The sequence below is a fragment of the Hyaloscypha bicolor genome (genome assembly GCF_002865645.1).
Source record: "Hyaloscypha bicolor E unplaced genomic scaffold K444scaffold_189, whole genome shotgun sequence".
NCBI classification, from domain to species: Eukaryota; Fungi; Ascomycota; class Leotiomycetes; order Helotiales; family Hyaloscyphaceae; genus Hyaloscypha; species Hyaloscypha bicolor.
Genome location: NW_020194691.1, coordinates 1,299,172 through 1,316,812, shown reverse-complemented (window position 1 = coordinate 1,316,812; position 17,641 = coordinate 1,299,172). Strand labels below are relative to the sequence as shown.

The window sequence follows — 17,641 nt, the reverse complement described above, 5'->3', positions numbered from 1 at the left end:
AAGCACCAGTTTTCTCGGTATGCTTCCACACTTTTCGTACTCCTCCAGGGGCCCTTCCATGAGCCTTCTTCTAATCCCTTAGCCATTTCCTTTGCTCCTTTTCCCTCTTCTGTTTATTAGCCTTCTCAATCAAAACAAAGTGTGTGTGGAGAGGTGTGCATTAGGGTTAATTATCCCCCCCTTACTCGCTACTAATTAGTGGACTCGCCTATATTTATGGGCGTTTGGGGGCGTTCAGTACCTATCAAGCTGCATAAGCCCATATTAAGCCTTCAGGGCACTTTCAGTAAGCTTATAGGGGCTTACAGGGAATAAGGAAAGCTACAGGGAGATTAAGTAAGACCTTACAGGGCATTTAGTGGCCTTCATAAAATAATGCCCTGTATTCCCGATACTTTATGCCGTTATCTTCGTAACGAACATCACAATCACTCACTCCCCTCATCCACTTCCTCATACAGCAACTCCGCGTCATTAAAATCATCCACATCCTCTCCGACATTATCGCTATAGGCTTCCTCATCATAGAGCTCACCTTCAGCCTCGTCCTCGCCGCCACTGGTAGTTCTTGCCTTCTTAATCTGGACCTCCTTCCTAATCTGATCACTGTCATTCGGTGAGAAGAAGGGGTGACTTTCTAGCAACTGCTTTCCATGGCAGATAAACCCCATTGGCGTATGAGCGAAATCCTGACCTTTGCGGCGAACAGCCAGCCATTCTTGTAGGAAGTTTAAAGGTTCGCGGGTAAAGGCCTTCGCCTTCTGTTCAATGTCCAATTCCACCGTTGACGTTTCTGGCTCCTCCTCGACCCTATCTACTTGTAGACCCACGTCGTCAACTTCGTCTTCCCCAATCCTGCCCGTCTCTTCTCGGACGCCGAGATACTCTAATAAGCTCTTATATTCGGAGTACTCGAAATACAGACGTCCGGAATAGATTCCCAGCTCAGTTCGCAGCCATAACGGAGCTTCCCAATCGGATGGCAGGCTTGGAACGGCATAGTACTGTAGATCGTTGAAGTGCAACATCTTACGCGTTACGGGTGCAGCATATGTGAGAATATGGGTTGGTGGTGATGCGGACTCCTTGACAAGCTGGAGGAGATGTTCGGCTTCTTCGGGAATAATGATCAGAGCTGTTTCAGAGACAGTGCTCCACAGGATCCAATTGACTTGACGCTGGAACTGATCATAAGGCCGGCCTGACGGGACGTTGACAGTCTTCGTAAACTCCGTAGAAACATACAGCTTTCCAGATGTGGCATCACCAGTAATGCCATACTTTCTGCCAACAGCAGTGCGCCTCAAGGCTGAGAAAGCCTGCTCGTAAGCAGCTGAATCGGCAGCAAGTCTTCCGGTCTTGGCAAAGCTGATAATGCTCCTGTGCAGGCCAGGGAATGTGAATGCCGGATAATGAACCGGCTTCTGCACTTCGCGGACTGCTTCCACTGCAAAGAATGCCTGATTAGCTCTGGACTTTACAGACAAAAAGAAAAGTAGAAATTATCAAGACGAACCTTCATAAGCTACCTCCCTCTCCTGCTCAACCTCTTGCAGTGCAGATCCATGGACCGCATTTCCCGTATCCTGGAAGCCCTTGCGGCGGGTATTAAGCTCCTTAATGAATACAGATATCCTAGGAGACAGCTTCCCAAATGGGGTGGAGGACTTTGCCTTCATGTTATGCCCGTATAATTGCTCTAGAGTCTGCTGTTCGACCTGTCGCAATGATGTGAGGTAAGCCTCACGTTGCTGTGGATTAGCGACAAATTCTGAATGATCCAAAGCCGCCTGCGCTCTGCGACAGAAGTCGGCACCTTGTGAGAAATAGAGCGGCTGGAGTTGCTCGATGCCGCTACAGGTCTGCTCTAAGAGCCAGCAGATGACGTCGTAAGAGCATAGTGGGTCACTTGACTCCTTCTTGCGGAGGTCCAGAATACTTTGATGCACTTCTGGCGGGGCGAAGAAGGTGATTGATTGTGAGGTTCCCAGTTGCCGCAGTCTCATAGCAGCTATTTTACGTTAGCTCATGGCAAGGAGCAGGATTGGGAGAGATAATAAAAGAGGCTTGACAAACCTTGGACCGTGTGATCCTTTGTCTGCCCAAGACCAAGAGTCAAAGCCCCGCGAGCATATGTAGGCATCTTCAAGTCCGTGCCTCGAGTATGCGCCTCGTCAAGGTAGACCAGGCATTCGCCCAAGTCGTCAGCGTAAGGGGACGCCACGAGAGGCATCTGATGTCCCTTTCGGTACAAGACTTGCGGCTTGTTGTTCTTGTCGAAGTAAATGGCAGCCGGAGCTTCGTGGGCTATCTCAAGCCAGGCTTTTACCAGGCTGAGATTGTCCATCTCCAAGATCTGAGCCCCGGCGTCGATCAGCACTCGGATGCCTTCCCGGTAGATTTTCCCGAGCAACTCGTGCTCGGATATATGTCTCCCACGGGAGTTTGCGGCAAGGACATACTTGCGGTTTCGAGGTTGGAGCAGGTAGGTCAAAACTTCGGCATTTGTGTGCGACAATCCCGGAAGGTCATGCTGACTGATTGTTAGAGGTAGCATCCCTTTCCAGTCATTCGTCCCACTGAATCCGGTCGTCGACGCCATGGAAGGCTTGAGTTTCGGATCTCCATTGACAGGTGTATTACTAGTAGAGAACAGCGGAATATCCCAACCCGAAGCTTGCAACTTGACTTGGAATTGCCTAGCGTGCCTCGGAAAAACAAAGTTGTTCAAGAAGTAATCGATCACTAAGACATTATAACGGACATGCTGCCATATCTCTTTTAGCTGGGCTTCATCATCGACGTTGATTGCATTCCATTCTCTCAAGGAGTCTGGAAGACTTGAGTTCTGTGAGAATCGGTCGTATACTTGAGAAGGATCGTCAGATTTAAGAACATGCTCCAGAGTCTGACGCAGATGGGCGATGTTTAGGCCGTCGTAGTAAAACGCGAGACAGGTGAAGAGAATTGCAACGTCTGGATGTCCCCACTCAGCTTGATCGCTAGGAGCTCCCTTAGCATGGTAGGGAACCGCGATCGGGTCCCGTGTTGGATGCAGCCCATATTGAACATTCCAACGCTTCTTAAGCGTCATCAGAAGAATTCGGTGAACAAGCAGCCCTCTGAGGAGATAGATAGCCTGCCTAAAAGCCGGCTTGTCGGAGAAAAGCTTGGATATCGAATGCGTTACTTCAGGGGATACTTTAGCCTCCGAGATGAACTTTTTAATAGACAGCCGATCGGATTTTGAGCACTCTGGCAGGATGGATATTCGGCCACGGTAAATATCATCAACCAGCCGGGAGATAAGCTCATCCTCGACATCCTTGCGAAGGAAAAATACAACAGGGAATCCGCCCGTTGAAAGTCAGCGTTGAATATCTCAAAATGACCAGTTATTGGGACTCATTTGAAAGAAAAAAAAAACAAACAGCTTCTGAGAAGAAGATCCTCTTACCTTGCTCCCGCCGAACAACCTCGATGCTGTGAGGGTAGCCCTTGTGTAGATTGTGGAGGTGGCCATCAATGTGGCCGAGTAGAGCCTCAGCAATCTCCCACCGAATTGGATGCCCGTCAACGGTCTTCTGGGAGCCAGACGGATAGATCAACTGTGTACGCAAAGCCAGGATATTGTCGCATTCATCTAACACGTCTCGCGCCCGCCTGGTGAGCCAATTTTGTACCTTGATCATTGATGCCGCCTCAGGTATACGGGCATCTGACAGTCGCTGTAGGCCAGACAGCATAAACGATAAGAGATGTTCCGGTAGCGCCAGCAAAATGCCTGACGACTTTTGAATGTCCCGATGAATTCTGTGAAACGCCTCAATTGTTGCTGATCTGGTCGGAGTTTTGCGGGAGAAAGGAATATGCCTCAGTTCTCTACCTAGCAGTCCGCCAAGGCGGGCATGCAGTAATTGGGCAGTCTGCAAAAGCAAGGGCTTGGGCACAACAACCCTCAGAAGATTACTACCGTCCGCAAGCACTGCAGCAACCATCGGTATAATGCATGATGTCTTACCTACACAAAGGCTTTAGCTCCGCTCATTGTGCGCGGAAAACTGAACGATTTGAACCTACCCTGTCCCATGTTCATCTGTAACACTGAATTAGACCCGGACTCCGGGGATATCGTTGCAAGAGTAACGTCGACCTGACCAGGACGGATCAGGATATTGGAGTCAATCTCAAGGAGAAGCCAATCTGGGTAATCCAGTGGCTTCCAATTAGAATGTCCAAGGTTCTCTTGCTCTTCCATTAGCCGTTGCATATTTCCCTTCTGGAGAGCATCTTCCACCCGCAGGAGTCGCTGCAATACTGTGATTGATTGTGCGTAGGAGAGAAGGTCATTCTTTATTCCATACCCGAACTCGCAGCTCGAGGTAGAGCGCAAGTTTTCGAGGAGTGTGACGGGTGTAATTGACGGCCAGAGCCCAGCTTGTTGCAGCCAATGAGCGGGTTCTTCCCGCTCCAATGCCTTCCGAAGGCGATCCAGTTGATTTTGAATGTCCAACCGAGCCTGGGAGGTTTCTACGGCTAGTCTGGCTGCATTAACTGAATTATGTTGCTGCTCCTGTGAAGCGCTCCTGAACTGTTGTAACGCTTTCAGACTTTGAAACAGATCCTCTCCATACTGCCGCCGGACTGCGGATCTGGACTTGGCAACAATCCCAATAATGGTCTCAAGCTCCCGGATCTCAGGAGACAGAGCTGGAGCAAGCTTCTGTTGTCTACCATTGTCCAGATTCGGGTTCGGCATTGGCCTCGTCCTGTTCGACTCGAATGTGTGAGATAAAGTGAGACATCCGGACTTAACTTCAATAGCCTTAGAAAGCAGTTTTTGTAATGTTGGAAATGTCCCACCTCTGTCGCAACGTTGAAAAATATCTTGCTCTCCAAACCCAAGGACCAGTGGTTCTTCTGGGCGGCGGAGATTGGCGTGATGGCAATCCAGGACACGTTGTACTTGGGAAACATAGTCGGAATGCTCCAAGTTCTGGAACAAACGCAGCCACTCGGGTCGGATGACTTCCAAAGCCTTCCCCACATTAACCAAGAGAGGTGTGGACATGGGAAGTCCCTCGATTGTTGGCTCAGGGCAGGGCCACTGCTTGAGAAGAAACTCAGCTAGCGATTTTGAGTCCGCCTCTTGTTGCTCCTCATGTGCTAACTCAGCAGACTCGAGCCTCCTACGCTGCTTTGGATTGAGATTGAACTCAAAAGTAGATCGTAGATCTCCCCTATATGGAACGAGACAAGACTTCATCAATTGCAAGAGGTAGTCAATTCGAGGGACTTGGTTCTGTCGAAACTGACTGTAAGCTGGCCACTTTGGCGGACTGAGTACTTTCAAATCCTGCAACACAGTGAAAGCAATCAAGGTCCTTAGTACATCCATATCCACGTCATGACGGAAGGACATGATGGCAAACAAGAACATCAGCTGATAAGCATCTTTGGAGCTGGATTCTCGGCAAAGATTGACCAGGGATCCCCAGTCCGTCGCCCATTGCACATCGAGGAGGTCCGTGAGTAGGACTTTCCCAAAGCATCCCTTATAGCCTCCAATGGTTGGCCAGTTCTGCAAAATCCCAGCTAGGTCTCGAGTAGTTGGGAGTGCTGAAGGCCACACGCGAATGAGATTTGTACATTCAATGACATTAGTCCGGCCTTGGCTAACCCGCCAACGGTCTCGTGCAGCATATGGCTCATCTTCGGCTGGTTGTAGTGCATCCGAGTCAGAGTTTTGTCGTTGGTAGGACTCGCGCCGTAAACGACTCCGCAGAATCAGGTGAGTCTCACCAACGGGCTCCAGGGGTGGCAGATGGATCTTTTCTAGAGAGAATACAGACAGCTGTTTTGACTTCTCTAGGATAGCATCCACGATGGCCCGATATCCGTCATGCTGGATAACTGTTGTCAGATGAGGGTCCCAGAAAGTCGTTTGCATTACTTCCATATCCTTCGGGTAGTATTCTCGCCGAGGAGTCAGCCTCGCAATCAATTGCAGTCCTCGGTAGGGTCCAGTCGTGACGGGAGTCCACGGCTGGCAGTATCCCGATTTCAGGCAATGCAAAGCCTCTTCGGTCCCAGTACGGCCTATTAGAGGATCTGGGAGCACAAATGACGTGTACGCATGATACATGGCTTTCAAGTACAGAAGTCGGGGTTCAGCTGGACAATCAAGACGTCCAAGAACATCATTGATCGTGAATTTCGCATAATCGCCATCATTCGCAACAAAGAGTGAAATATGCTGACCGTTACGACCATACCTGATTTCTCCCATAGGCACCAAAATACTCCTTTGACGCTGTGGAACTGAAGACAAGTAATGGGTGACTGGATCACGCACTTTCGCCACTTCTCTCAGGACGAGCTTGGAACTCAGTCCGTACCACGTACCAGCGTCTTGGTTGGGATCGATCTCGGATCTCAATTGAGGAGACTCAAACAGGTTTTTTCCATTCACAAAGAATGAGAGCTCTAAGCGCCGCAGCTCGACAGTCAATTTACCCCGGCCTGGCTGGAATGCCGTTAAGTGTCGACGGCTTTCGAAGTGCTCAAAAGTGCGTGCAATACGTTGGAACAACGGAGAGTGCGGATCGACTAGAGTAGAAGTGCGGCGCGTTGCGTAGCCAGCACTAAAATTGAGGAGCCAGTTGCTTTGCTTCGACGTCCATATGTTTGGTGGCTGCCTAATCTCAATAATTCGGGTCCTTAGATCCAGCCAATGCACACAATTGTCGACTAACGATGCAGGTAAATCGAAATGATCCAGAGTCCCAAACACTTGTGGCGGGATCAGCTCTAAAACAGTATCATGCACGCGTGCCCTAACAAATACCTCCCCGTTGCGGAATCCAAGATGAATCTGGTGGCCGTTCATCATGATGGCGAGCATGTAGGTCATGCCAGGGAGAGATGAAGGATATGTCAGCAAGGCCTGATTGCCAAAGAGCTGCTGTAGAACCACTGCTGTTCTCCATTCTGGTGGTAATTTGCCAATAGGTTTCCCCATGACGAGCAGATGTCCTTCCAGTAGGTGGAAATGCACAGTCTGCTGCGTAGTTTGGGAAGTGGCGTCAATAATGACCTGGACCCACCATTGGTCTGGATCTGGAAGAAATTCGAATCGAGAGAACTTCCTTGATTGGATTCCTCCAACATCTGGCCAGATAGTAGTGATCGACGATATCAGGCTGTCTTCACTGGATTCAAGAGAATACCTGAGGGTGAATCTCATCTGGTGGACCATTTTGAAGTCGCGGATCAAAGCGTTTTTCAAAGCCAAAGGTAGCATAGCAGGATTGCTGACCATGTTATCTTGCAAAGAGACAGAGCACTCAATGAAACTCCGAAGTGCTGTGGGCGGCAATCTTGGCTGATCTCCGTATAAGGTAAACGTCCGTCTGCAAAGTAAAGCGGCCCAAAATGCATACCGGGAGCATCTTCGGGAGGTTTCTGCATCTGTTGCAGTCTGGATCTCCGATCGCAACGCAGAAATCCAATTAGAGGTGATTGCGCGGGCTTTTTCAAGCAGCTTGACAGCATCCGCAGAAACGGAATCGCCAAGCTCAAACAGCCGATGTGCAATAGTGATCAAGGTCTCCATGCAATTTGTTTCGCGCCAGTTGGACGAGATCCCGTCCAGGCGCTGGCCAAGCTGATCCACAAGCCTCTTACAAAAGGCCTCATCTCGGAAGACTCCATGAACAACCCCAAGAGGATCCTCTTTATCTCCAGGTCCTATTTGTAGTGCTAGGAAAGTCATCAACGTCGTCGTCGCTTCCGTACTAAAGTTCAGATTGGAAGACCCAAGTTCAACCAAAATCTGAGGCCATCGTCGAGATTTTCCAGAGAAAAGGGTTTGAAACGACATGTATTCATGGATGTTGAGCCCAGAAGGACACCTGCTTTGGCTAGCAACGATTTCGTACGACGAAGGCCCCTTCAAATCCATAGCAAAGTCGGTTGAGATGTTCAAAGACGAGAATGGCGAATTTGCTGGCATGGCGAACTGGCAGTGGTGCGCAAATGTGGCTTTTTGTGTCTGTGGTAGTCGAGCTGGCCAGATCTTCAGCCGCGTATCAAAGTACCCAAGTTTGAGGCCGTTTGGGAGACAAATGTCTTCGACACCGACGGGAAATCGGGGGCTTGCATAATGTGTTGTCAAGAACGATTTTGTTGTTGACGCTAGAGAGAGCTTGGAAGGCCTCAATAAAGTTAGACTTAAATGTCAAGAATCAATCCCAGACATTGGAACTATGTTTATAATCAAGCCCGGCATTTGGTTTTGAAAATCCAAGCCAGACCATGGTCCACAAATTGCTATAGCCGAAGCTAGATATGCAATGTCAATCATACTCTGTAAAAGAGATATTTGCATACCTTGACTGTATGTAGGGTTTGAGCTCAGAATAATCTCCAAGTAGAACTCGAGGCTCGAAAGCCGGTACTTGTGCTGTTGGAAACGCCAGACTGCTGATTATCTGCCAAGAGCAGTCCCGGTATGCAGCGAAAGCATTAGGACAGCTGAGTTCAAATACCACCGTTTTGGCGTGTATAGGATCTGCCGGCAATGGGTGTTCATGCGCGTCCATTCTAAATCGTCGAACTTTGCGATCCAGGTAACACTTTGTGCAATGTCTGTCGTCATGAGTCTTGACTAGGAATTCATTAGTGATGATGACACAGGAGGCTTCGGATGCCTCTTGGACGAGTTTCTTAAACCTAAAATGGTTTTCAAGTCAGTATTTCCTGTGCTCGTAGTGTCTGAGTTCATCATCGACTCTGATGAGAGAGATCTGGCGAAGCCATTGAAAGTCAATGTGGTAGTCCATCATGGACTCTGTTATGCATATGATATAGCCTCGGATAGTGTAGCAGGAGTAGGAATAAATGAAATTGAGGGAAAGATTGTCCTTACTCCAAGGTCTTTTCTTGCCATTCTTGCTCTTTGGCCGTGCGGGCTTGTTCGGCTGCGGTTTCAATTTGTTGGTGAAGGGTTTGCAGCCTTGAAGAATCGTCAGACTCGGTGTAATAGCGTTCTCCAAAGCAACCTTTTCCTGGGTCGTTGAAGATAGTCATCCGAGAACCCTTGCAAGCCGCATGTCTGGAAACAGGAATAGTATTAAAGTCTCCTCTTTGGAATGCCTCGAGAATGAGAGCAGGTCATAATTCCAATTGAAATACACGGGCCGCATAATTTCTAGCAAATGATGCTCATCTTGGCCAAGTAGCAGTCGCAACAGTGAGTAGCAATAAACACACCCCATATTAGCATCTCCCAGCCAGCCAAGAATCGACGGTGTCCATTTCCTCCAAATGATGCTCATCTTGGCAAAGCAGCAGTCGCAACAGTGAGTAGCAATAAACGACACCCCATACTAGCATCTCCCAGCCAGTCAAGAATCGACAGTGTCCATTTCCTCGATAATTTCCTCGATACTCTTTCCCATTATGACGCCCTTGACCACCTCTGCAGCCCTCTCTTCGGACATACCGTGACAGTTTCCCCTCCTTCCCATGAGATGGCTCATTATTTGTACACTAGGGAACTCAGCTGCTCCTGGGGCAGCCCGCACACAGTCCGGGAACGGACAGGGCCTCTTTCCCCATTTTGGCAGCGAGGGCTTTGGTGGTAAATACTGCTTCGTCGCAGTCACTTCCAGCTTGTGAACCCATCTCAGATGACTCACCAAATCGGATTGGGCCGCGAAAGGGTCAGTCCGAGTACAGCCGGGAAAAGAACAAGTTGTCGTCACATCCCACCTATCATCATGATAGCGGTCCCTGTGCCTCTGCCACTGGACGTATTGGTCAAACCAGGCACCATCTGTGCAGCCGAGATCGCATTGCTTCCTCGTCCAACTATGCTCTCGCTCGTGAATGTATCGTATGGCTACCGATGCGAACTCCTCTGCGCAGCCTTCCTTTCTACATTTGAAGGAACGAGTTGCTGGTTTTTCCGAAGCCAGCGTGACCTCCGCCGATGTTTTCGTACAGATAGCGTGGTGGCGACCGACTTGAAGTCCATACGACGAAGTGTAAGGGCAACCATATATACGATTGGGGCATGAGAAGACGAAGCGAGTGGGCCGATCCCTGCTGTTACCGCAGGGGAGATATTGCTCGACCTTTTCATTGAACTTGCTCTCGCTCAAGCCCCAGAGAACCGTGTGCTTGGTAACATTCATGCTTGAAAAGTACTTTATGAACTCGTCGGCGTTGGCGTGAATGGGATCGTCCGTGGCATATTGTGCTGGGGAATCCTCAAGAGCGTCAAGAAATTCGGCCTCTTCGGCCTCCTCAGCAGTTGCAAGATCTTCTGTCGTCGCAGACTGCCCATCCTCGGAGGAGCCAAGAATCAGGCCTATCAAGTGTTGAGCGTTGTCAGCCTCCTCTTCATTCAAGGCCTTTTCGGATTCGACCTTGTCGGGATCCGACCAGGGCTGGTAGAGGGCATCGAGGATCGGGGCTGCCGATTCGGTGACTGGGATGGACGGCGTCGACTGTAAAAGTACTTTTCCAGGGACTGACAGCGCAAGCAGGGAGGGGTCGATCTTGTCATCGTCGGAAGAGGCTCTTGTGGCGATTTTGGCGTTGATGTCTTTGGGAGCAAGGGGTTGCAAGGCTGGCAATGATCTTAGCCGAAAGTACTTTTGAGGAAGGGGTAGTCTTACCAGGATTCGAAGCTGCAGAGGGTGCTGCCACAAAGGGTGCTGCATCAGTGCGGCACGTGGCTCTCCATTCCTCCTCTTGTCGGACGCGCAAGTCATAACGCGCTCGTTTGATCTTTGCTTTGTCCAGATGATCCCACTTCATACTTTGGCAATAGTTCACCGCCTCATCTAGGGGAATTGGCCTAGATATGAAAGGCACCTGGCTGATCTTTGGTCTTCTCGAGTCAGTCCATGACGATTCGGCACGTAAGGTCCACGTCGAGGCATCGCTTCCACCAATGTAAGACTCGGTTGTGTCTGCCATGAAAGTAGACATTCTATGCCCAACTGAAGCAGCAGATGCCATACTAGCATGTCCACGGATCTTGCTTTGGTCGTCAAGGTGCGCCAAATCAGCGAGTACTCCATGACGAAGGTCATGGACACGGAACTTGTTGACGAACTGGGCCTTCAACGCCATCGCGTGAATGTTTCTCAGCGGCTGCTGAACACTAGCAGGTTTGGCAAGGTCAAGAAATGCATTGTGTCCTATCAGGGCTGGAATGACAGGATGATCTGGTGTGGTCCATTGAACGGTTTTGTCGGCACGGCCAAGTGTCTGCGCCTTGAGCTCCGACCAAGACTTTGCTGCAACAGCACCAACTCGGAGAGCTTGAATGAGCAGCATCTTCACGGCACACGTGGCATTGTGGGCGTTGCTGTGAAGCGCATCGACTCGAAAGCAACGATCGACGTTGTCCATATCCCTGCATCAAGTCAGTAAATCGGTACTGCCGATCCGAGAGGATTTGTCGGACTTACTTGTAACCCTTGACGAAACGCAGGGTAACATTCAAGATCAAGTCCTGGGTATCATCACCACCAGAGAAGGAGAGAGCGAGGTCTTTATAGCACAAGCACTGCATGCCGGCATACATTCTCGAGCGGACCACGTCCCCACAGCGAGAACCAAAGGATCCAATGAGGACGATGCTGAGCTGTTTGGAGATGTGGACGTCCCAAGACAGAACACCATCCTTCAAACCCGAGCTCATCCATGCATCAACCAGATACAGGATTGTCTGGAAGCCTACGCGATTGGGCTTCCTCCACTTGCCCTTGAAAAGTACTTTGTCCTTGACCAACTTGTTAAAGAGCGACTCCATTCGCTTGGAGTCTTGCTTGGTGGCGGTGAAGCCGTGTATCTCAACAAGCATACCCAGCACGTACCGCAGGCCTGTTTGGAGCGTGGATAGTGAAGGGAGATCCTTATTGCCGATTGAGCTCTTGATGAGGGTCCGGGCTGCGACGTCCATAAAGCGGTAAACATGGTCAGCATGAGGTTTTGCTGCTGGTCTAAGCGAAGGGATAGAAGTCAGCTGGTGTCCCGTCCCAGGCAGGGTAGGTCTCGAGAAAAGGACTTACGGAAGATTGAGGGTCTTGAAGAAGGCCATGAAGATGTTATACCAGCGTTCTCTGTGCTCTTGCGTGCCGGGAGCTGCTGAAATTGGACGGTGATTCTTCAAGGCTTTCTTGGACGTCGTCCTATTCTCCAATGCGTTCTCGAAGATGACCCTGATCTGGCGCATTCCCTGCCTGAAGGCGATAGGCTGCTCATCCTCCGAGGCTGCTCCATCAGAGTCATAACCCTCGGGGAGATTGAGGAACTGATCCGCTAGGGCCTCCATCTCTTCGCCGAGAATCAGGAGGAGGTGGTGACGATGGTGAAGGGAAGTATCGCGCGACAACGCGAAGATCGCAAGCTTTGATGCCTTGAGACGAGATGTTGTAAGGAGAGAGAAAAGGTTGGGTTGGGGATTGAAGAAGCAAGCGACGAAGCAGGTAAAAGGTGCAGTCGCAAACGTGAAGCCCGACGAGGAAGGAGCGACCCCACGACGCACCACCTACCACCTATGCGAATCGGCACGATCGATTCGAAGGTGCCAGTGCATCTCTCCTTTCAAACGCATTAATGAGCTCTAATCTGAAAGTACTTTTCAAAGTCGCGACACTATGCCAGCGAACCTAACCTGTAGCTCGGGAATCGTAGCCTGAAATCAATACGATTCTCTCCATCTACCGTAGATGGCTTTGCTCTCATCCATCTCGAGAAAAGGGGCTTTCTGTCTCTCGTGGCCCTTGGAGCGTCACGTGGGGCTGTGGTACTGCCGTAGAGGGCGCTGGTACTAAAAGTTTCACTTTGGTAATTAAGTAGTACGAGGAACGCAATGGTACTCTTCCAGCTTTTCGAGGACGCGACCTCCCCGCGCTGGGTATTGTCATCGTAGTTTAACGTCTTTGCGGACCAAATCTCCTCAGTGCTGTCGTCGATCGGATTCTATCATGACTCTAGAGGTGGTGTTCTCGTGGGAAACAGCTGAAGGAGCGGGGAGCTCGAGACTAATATAGGCGAGGCAAAAGGGCGTTGGTGACGCTCCGCTGGCCCTCCGGGGGCCACTGCCGTGGTGGCGGGCCTTTCTGGTGTGGTGGTGGTGCCAAAAGTGAGATTTTTTCGAGCGCAGCGAGGCCCGGGGGGTTTGGGGGGCTTGCCCCCCATAATGAAATGAAGAAAGTGTGGGATATTCGCCCTCTTCACAAGATGCGACGTCGCTATGATAGATATTCTCGGATCATGTGAATACGCTGAATATCTTTAAGGCGAGCTATCTGCAGGTCGTCCAAAATATCAGAGGGAATACCTGGATTATAGTCCTTCAGCAAACTGAACATCTTTGCAGCACATGCGTCCATTCCTACCCAAAGTTCCATGACCGTGATGAGCATAACACTCTTCTGCTCGGGGTTGCTATCGTAAGCATCCCCAACAGTGCTTAGATAATTCTCAATCTCCGTAGCAAGCTCTATGCAACGTTGCTCACAGAGAATATCCGTGGCCAGGGCGGACACATCGAACGATTCTCTAAGCTCGATCTCGGTCTCGATCTCAGAGAGTCTGAAATATCGATTAGCGAAGGCTGTCCCAGGTTTTGGAACTGTGGAGGAGAGTTGATAATCCTGCGGCAGCTTGTAGAGAGAAACAAACGGAGGTGCAGTATATCGATAAAAAGGCTCGTTTAGAACTCGCTGGATATAATCTTTGCTGCTGGGCAGCGATAAGAGAAGGTGCCGTGGGTCGGCATATTTTGGCAGGGTGAGGATGGGGCGCTGTATACGCTTCTTAAAGGGTTCCCAAGCCACACTAATCTGTTCTGCAGCAGTGTTGGTATATCTGCGGAAGTCTGGCCCAAGAGCCGTGAACCAGTATTCGTAATGAATGGAGAGGTTGGCTGGGGCTCTTTCTTTGTCAACCTCAAGTTTGACAAGACGGCGGCACAGCTTGGTTTTCAGAAAGACCGCGAGATCAAGGCCTATCTGACCAAGGCACTCGTCAAGAAAGCGTGAGAGGACGAGGCAAATCAGAAATTTGTATTGTATTCTTCCAACGTCACCACCAAGGGTAATGGACAGGTGTCTGTGCACGGCGACGCGAAGCACCAGCCAGAAAGGGCATCGTCTCCAGGGCTTTTCGCCTCCGTCGCTCCAGCAAACATCATCCCGTACGCGTTTTTGAAGTAGTGGAGGAAATGCTCGGCTGCCATTGACTTCCAGTAGTGTCATCAGCATCTGTGTGATGAGCGCGGGGTCGACAGTATCCCGGCTCTCAAATGCGAAGGATCCAGCTTTGTTCGTATGCGCAGCGAATCTTTTGATCGACTCGGTGCTTGCCCTCTCCAGGAATGTCGCCAGCTCATCTTGGAACGAGGTCTTTTCGTATTCGGAGATTGGAATCGCGACGGCGGAACCAGGGAAGTCCCACTGTAGGGCGTTCTTGGAAGCAAGCACATCTTCGGACAGAGGGGAAGCTTCAAATGCCTCGAATAAAACCGAATCACCACTAGTAGAAGAGGAAAACATTAGTCAGGGCCAAAGGGGGAGGGGGGCTAGTAGATAATGATATGCAACTTACTCTTCTTGTAGTCGGATGATGAGGGCGGCATTTTGCTCTGTAATATAAAGAGCGATGAAATCTCGACCTTGCAGTTCTCGCAGGGCCGTCAAAAGCGAGATTTTGGTGAGCCTGCCACCCGAATTGACTCGCCTACAAGTCTCAAGAGAACGACGAAGTGATTCCCACTCGTCAGCAGAATCATTGTGTGGAAGACGTGACAATTTGACAGTTGCATCTAGCAGGCGTTCGACGAGGCCACGCTCGACTCGGCCGAGGCTTGTATCTTGTCGGCCTGGGAGACGGGGAGGCAGCGCAATATGGTTGAAGAGTGACTCTAGAAAGTCCCCAGGTGACGCGGCCATCGTATAGGACATGGAAGTCCAAAGTACAAGTAATTGGGAGGTTGTAGTTGAAGTCCCAAGTCCCAAGAATGTGTAGAGGGGAGTTCAGAAAAGGCAGAAGTTGAGTGAATTTGCCCTCGAAAAATGATCGCCTGACGAGGTCCTGGATCCATGAAAAACTCAAGGTTGAATTGGACTGCCTTGAGGTGGAGACTCGAAGTCGAGGGTTGCAAACAAAATATGAGGAACTGCCTTCATTTCTGTGGCTAGGAGTTGGCCACGAGATATACTCCGTATGGTTGAACTTTTTCTTATCGCGATAAGATCTTATCGTTGGGCCATGGAAAAGACCAGGTGTTGTGCACGTGATTTGCAAGAAAAATCCCACCTAAGTGCAGAGGAAGATGTTTCAGGGCAGAAGCAGGGATGGGTGTGGGGAGCATTGTCAGTTGATGTGGTGAACGCGAAGAAGGCGCCAGCCAATTGACATTCATAAAATTTAAAGATTCAGCCGCTGCCAAGTATATGCTAGAATATTATGGTTAGCTTGCAGGCGCTGATATGCTGACACACGGACCGTAATGGCCTTAGGCATCTATATGTATATAGGCACTCTCTGACAGACTTCAATCCTACGAACCTTTCCACCCAACCTACTTTTCTGGGACGGGCCAGGAGCAGCGTCCCAGAGGATCTCAGATAAGAGACTGCAGCAGGGTGAAGACTTTCCCACCAAATCTGAAACATCCAAAACACAGAATTCTGAGAATCCTTGTACTATTTTGCGCGCCGCCAAATCGGAAATCAAACTCACGACACGAATCCATGGAGCCTTTACTGCTTCCCAACAAAGGGACATGCACCATCTGTTGCACTGAGATGCGAATGCTCAAGCCCATGCGCAACATCCTCACCCTCGTCGCCAAAGAGCTGTGAGGTTAGGTCTTCCCCAGCGACTGGGACGTGTGGTGTTCTGTTGACGATGCCATTCGGTGCGATTTGACGGAACATCTCCATCGGGTCGAACCATGTCTCCACACTCTGAATGCGAAGTTTTTCGTCGACTTTAGCGACGGAAATGCCGTAGATCTCGATGAGTCCCCCGTGGGCTTTCGCTGTGACCTTCTCTCCTTTGCTAAGTCATTGTCAGCATAAGCAGCACTCCTCGAAGAGCAACCCACTCATTTAATCCGACGTAGTCATTCTTCATGGTTCCCCAGTGCCTCCACTTGAACGCCACTACCGGCGGTCCACTGTAAACACCCAAGACCTCCCATGCGAATGTCGGCATCATGCGTTTAAAGGTCTTGTGGCTGGAGGAGAAGTCTGAGTTCTCGGGGCTGTAGAAATCGTTGGGCGAGATGATGGCGTTGTAAGTTCCTACTTTGAGCATATGTTCAGCTGACTGGGGAGGGCCTCCGTTGATCGAAAAGGTGTAGTTGGGCCGATCGATGGTTCGCCAGTCACTAATATCGCTTTTGAAGCTTGCCTCAACCTCCCAGTTCTTGACGAGATTCTCGACTAGGTTGGGAAGACTTGCTGCCTCATGGCTCTTCGTTTTGGCTAGGAATCATTAGTAGGAAGGATAGAGAGGCGGTCTGGCCAGCGTGAACCAGAATATGGAAGCAGTTTGATGTGATCCCGAGGTAACTTGAGATTGACGTACTCTCTTCGTAGACCTTGCGGGTCTGTGAATAGTCGGGAGCTCTGCCATGTCTCCAGGTGGCAGTAGCATCCTTCAAGGTAGCATTGGGGTCAAGAACGTAATCTGGAAGACCTGGAACCTCGACTGTTGCTGGCTCGACTGCAGTGGCAGCCATTCTGGAAAGAAATGATGTTGAAAATGGGTGCTAGAAAGTAAAGGTATCGGAGGGAGAGGGCGCAGGGAATGAGATTCTAAATAGTGTGTCTGTGAGAAAATAGGGCTGGAACAGATGCTTATCTATGGGTATTGGCGCCCATCTGAGCCGATTGAGAATGCAAGACCAAATTAGACCTCAAAAGTTGGAAGTATGTCCGTCTGACACTATTTGAAGCAACAAAGGTTGCATGTGTAAGATCTTGCATATTGCCAACTGCGAATACAGGGAAGGTGAGCACGAATCATCCCAGAACCTACTTGCTTCGCTTGCACCCCGGCGGTTCGTCCCGCCCCCAATTACTTGGCGAAGAGAGAAATGACTTCAGTATGTTTCTCAGACCGCCAATCTACAAATGATCGAGGTTCTTGGTCCGAGAGAATGGGAACCTTACCAGCCCCATGACCCCGACTTTGGTCCTCCGTCATCGCGTTCGCATCTCGAAATGCGCACGGGGATGAGTTTTGTGCCTTGGGTCAAGATATATCGAGCAGCCTGGAAGAAATGTTTTAGAGAAATCAGGCCATCCGCACGCTGAACACAAACTGATATGCCACGTTTCAAGCTACTGCTCATTGGTTGTCGGGCCCATAGATTCGAAGGGTATATCTGCATGGCAGTCAGTTTTGGGAGGTGGACTTTACCCGTTGAATTTCTTACCTGCAGCTGTTGGCATGTGAGCCCTGGGCAAGAGGTGAGGGGGGTAGGGGCTTCGTCCAATGGAAGTTTGTGCCTCCAAAGTAAGCAAGGATGTTTCCCCGAACAGACTCCAGGAACATAATACAAAATATGTCGAGTACGATCCGTGCAGAATGCATCCCAAGGAGC

The 17,641-nt window shown here is 50.1% G+C and overlaps 3 protein-coding genes across 3 annotated transcripts; all 3 read right to left on the bottom strand.

The window, feature by feature from the left end:
- Positions 1-428: 428 nt before the first annotated feature.
- On the bottom strand, positions 429-12,352 carry K444DRAFT_638472 (uncharacterized protein; the record flags this gene model as incomplete). The annotated part of the gene is made up of 12 exons (XM_024884259.1): positions 429-1,468; positions 1,517-2,011; positions 2,077-3,255; positions 3,458-4,021; positions 4,081-8,156; positions 8,392-8,733; positions 8,930-9,115; positions 9,506-9,552; positions 9,702-10,636; positions 10,686-11,431; positions 11,487-12,020; positions 12,090-12,352. The coding sequence occupies 12 exons, from the start codon at positions 12,350-12,352 to the stop codon at positions 429-431; spliced, it is 10,407 nt and encodes a 3,468-aa protein (XP_024726794.1).
- A 758-nt stretch (positions 12,353-13,110) lies between these two features.
- On the bottom strand, positions 13,111-15,118 carry K444DRAFT_285301 (uncharacterized protein). Its single transcript, XM_024871608.1, has 2 exons — positions 14,632-15,118; positions 13,111-14,559 (listed from the first exon to the last, which is right to left on the bottom strand). The coding sequence occupies exons 1-2, from the start codon at positions 14,985-14,987 to the stop codon at positions 13,275-13,277; spliced, it is 1,641 nt and encodes a 546-aa protein (XP_024726793.1). The 5' UTR covers positions 14,988-15,118; the 3' UTR covers positions 13,111-13,274.
- A 482-nt stretch (positions 15,119-15,600) lies between these two features.
- Positions 15,601-16,991, bottom strand: K444DRAFT_622494 (uncharacterized protein). Its single transcript, XM_024882114.1, has 2 exons — positions 16,621-16,991; positions 15,601-16,517 (listed from the first exon to the last, which is right to left on the bottom strand). The coding sequence occupies exons 1-2, from the start codon at positions 16,772-16,774 to the stop codon at positions 16,090-16,092; spliced, it is 582 nt and encodes a 193-aa protein (XP_024726792.1). The 5' UTR covers positions 16,775-16,991; the 3' UTR covers positions 15,601-16,089.
- Between the last annotated feature and the right edge of the window lie 650 nt (positions 16,992-17,641).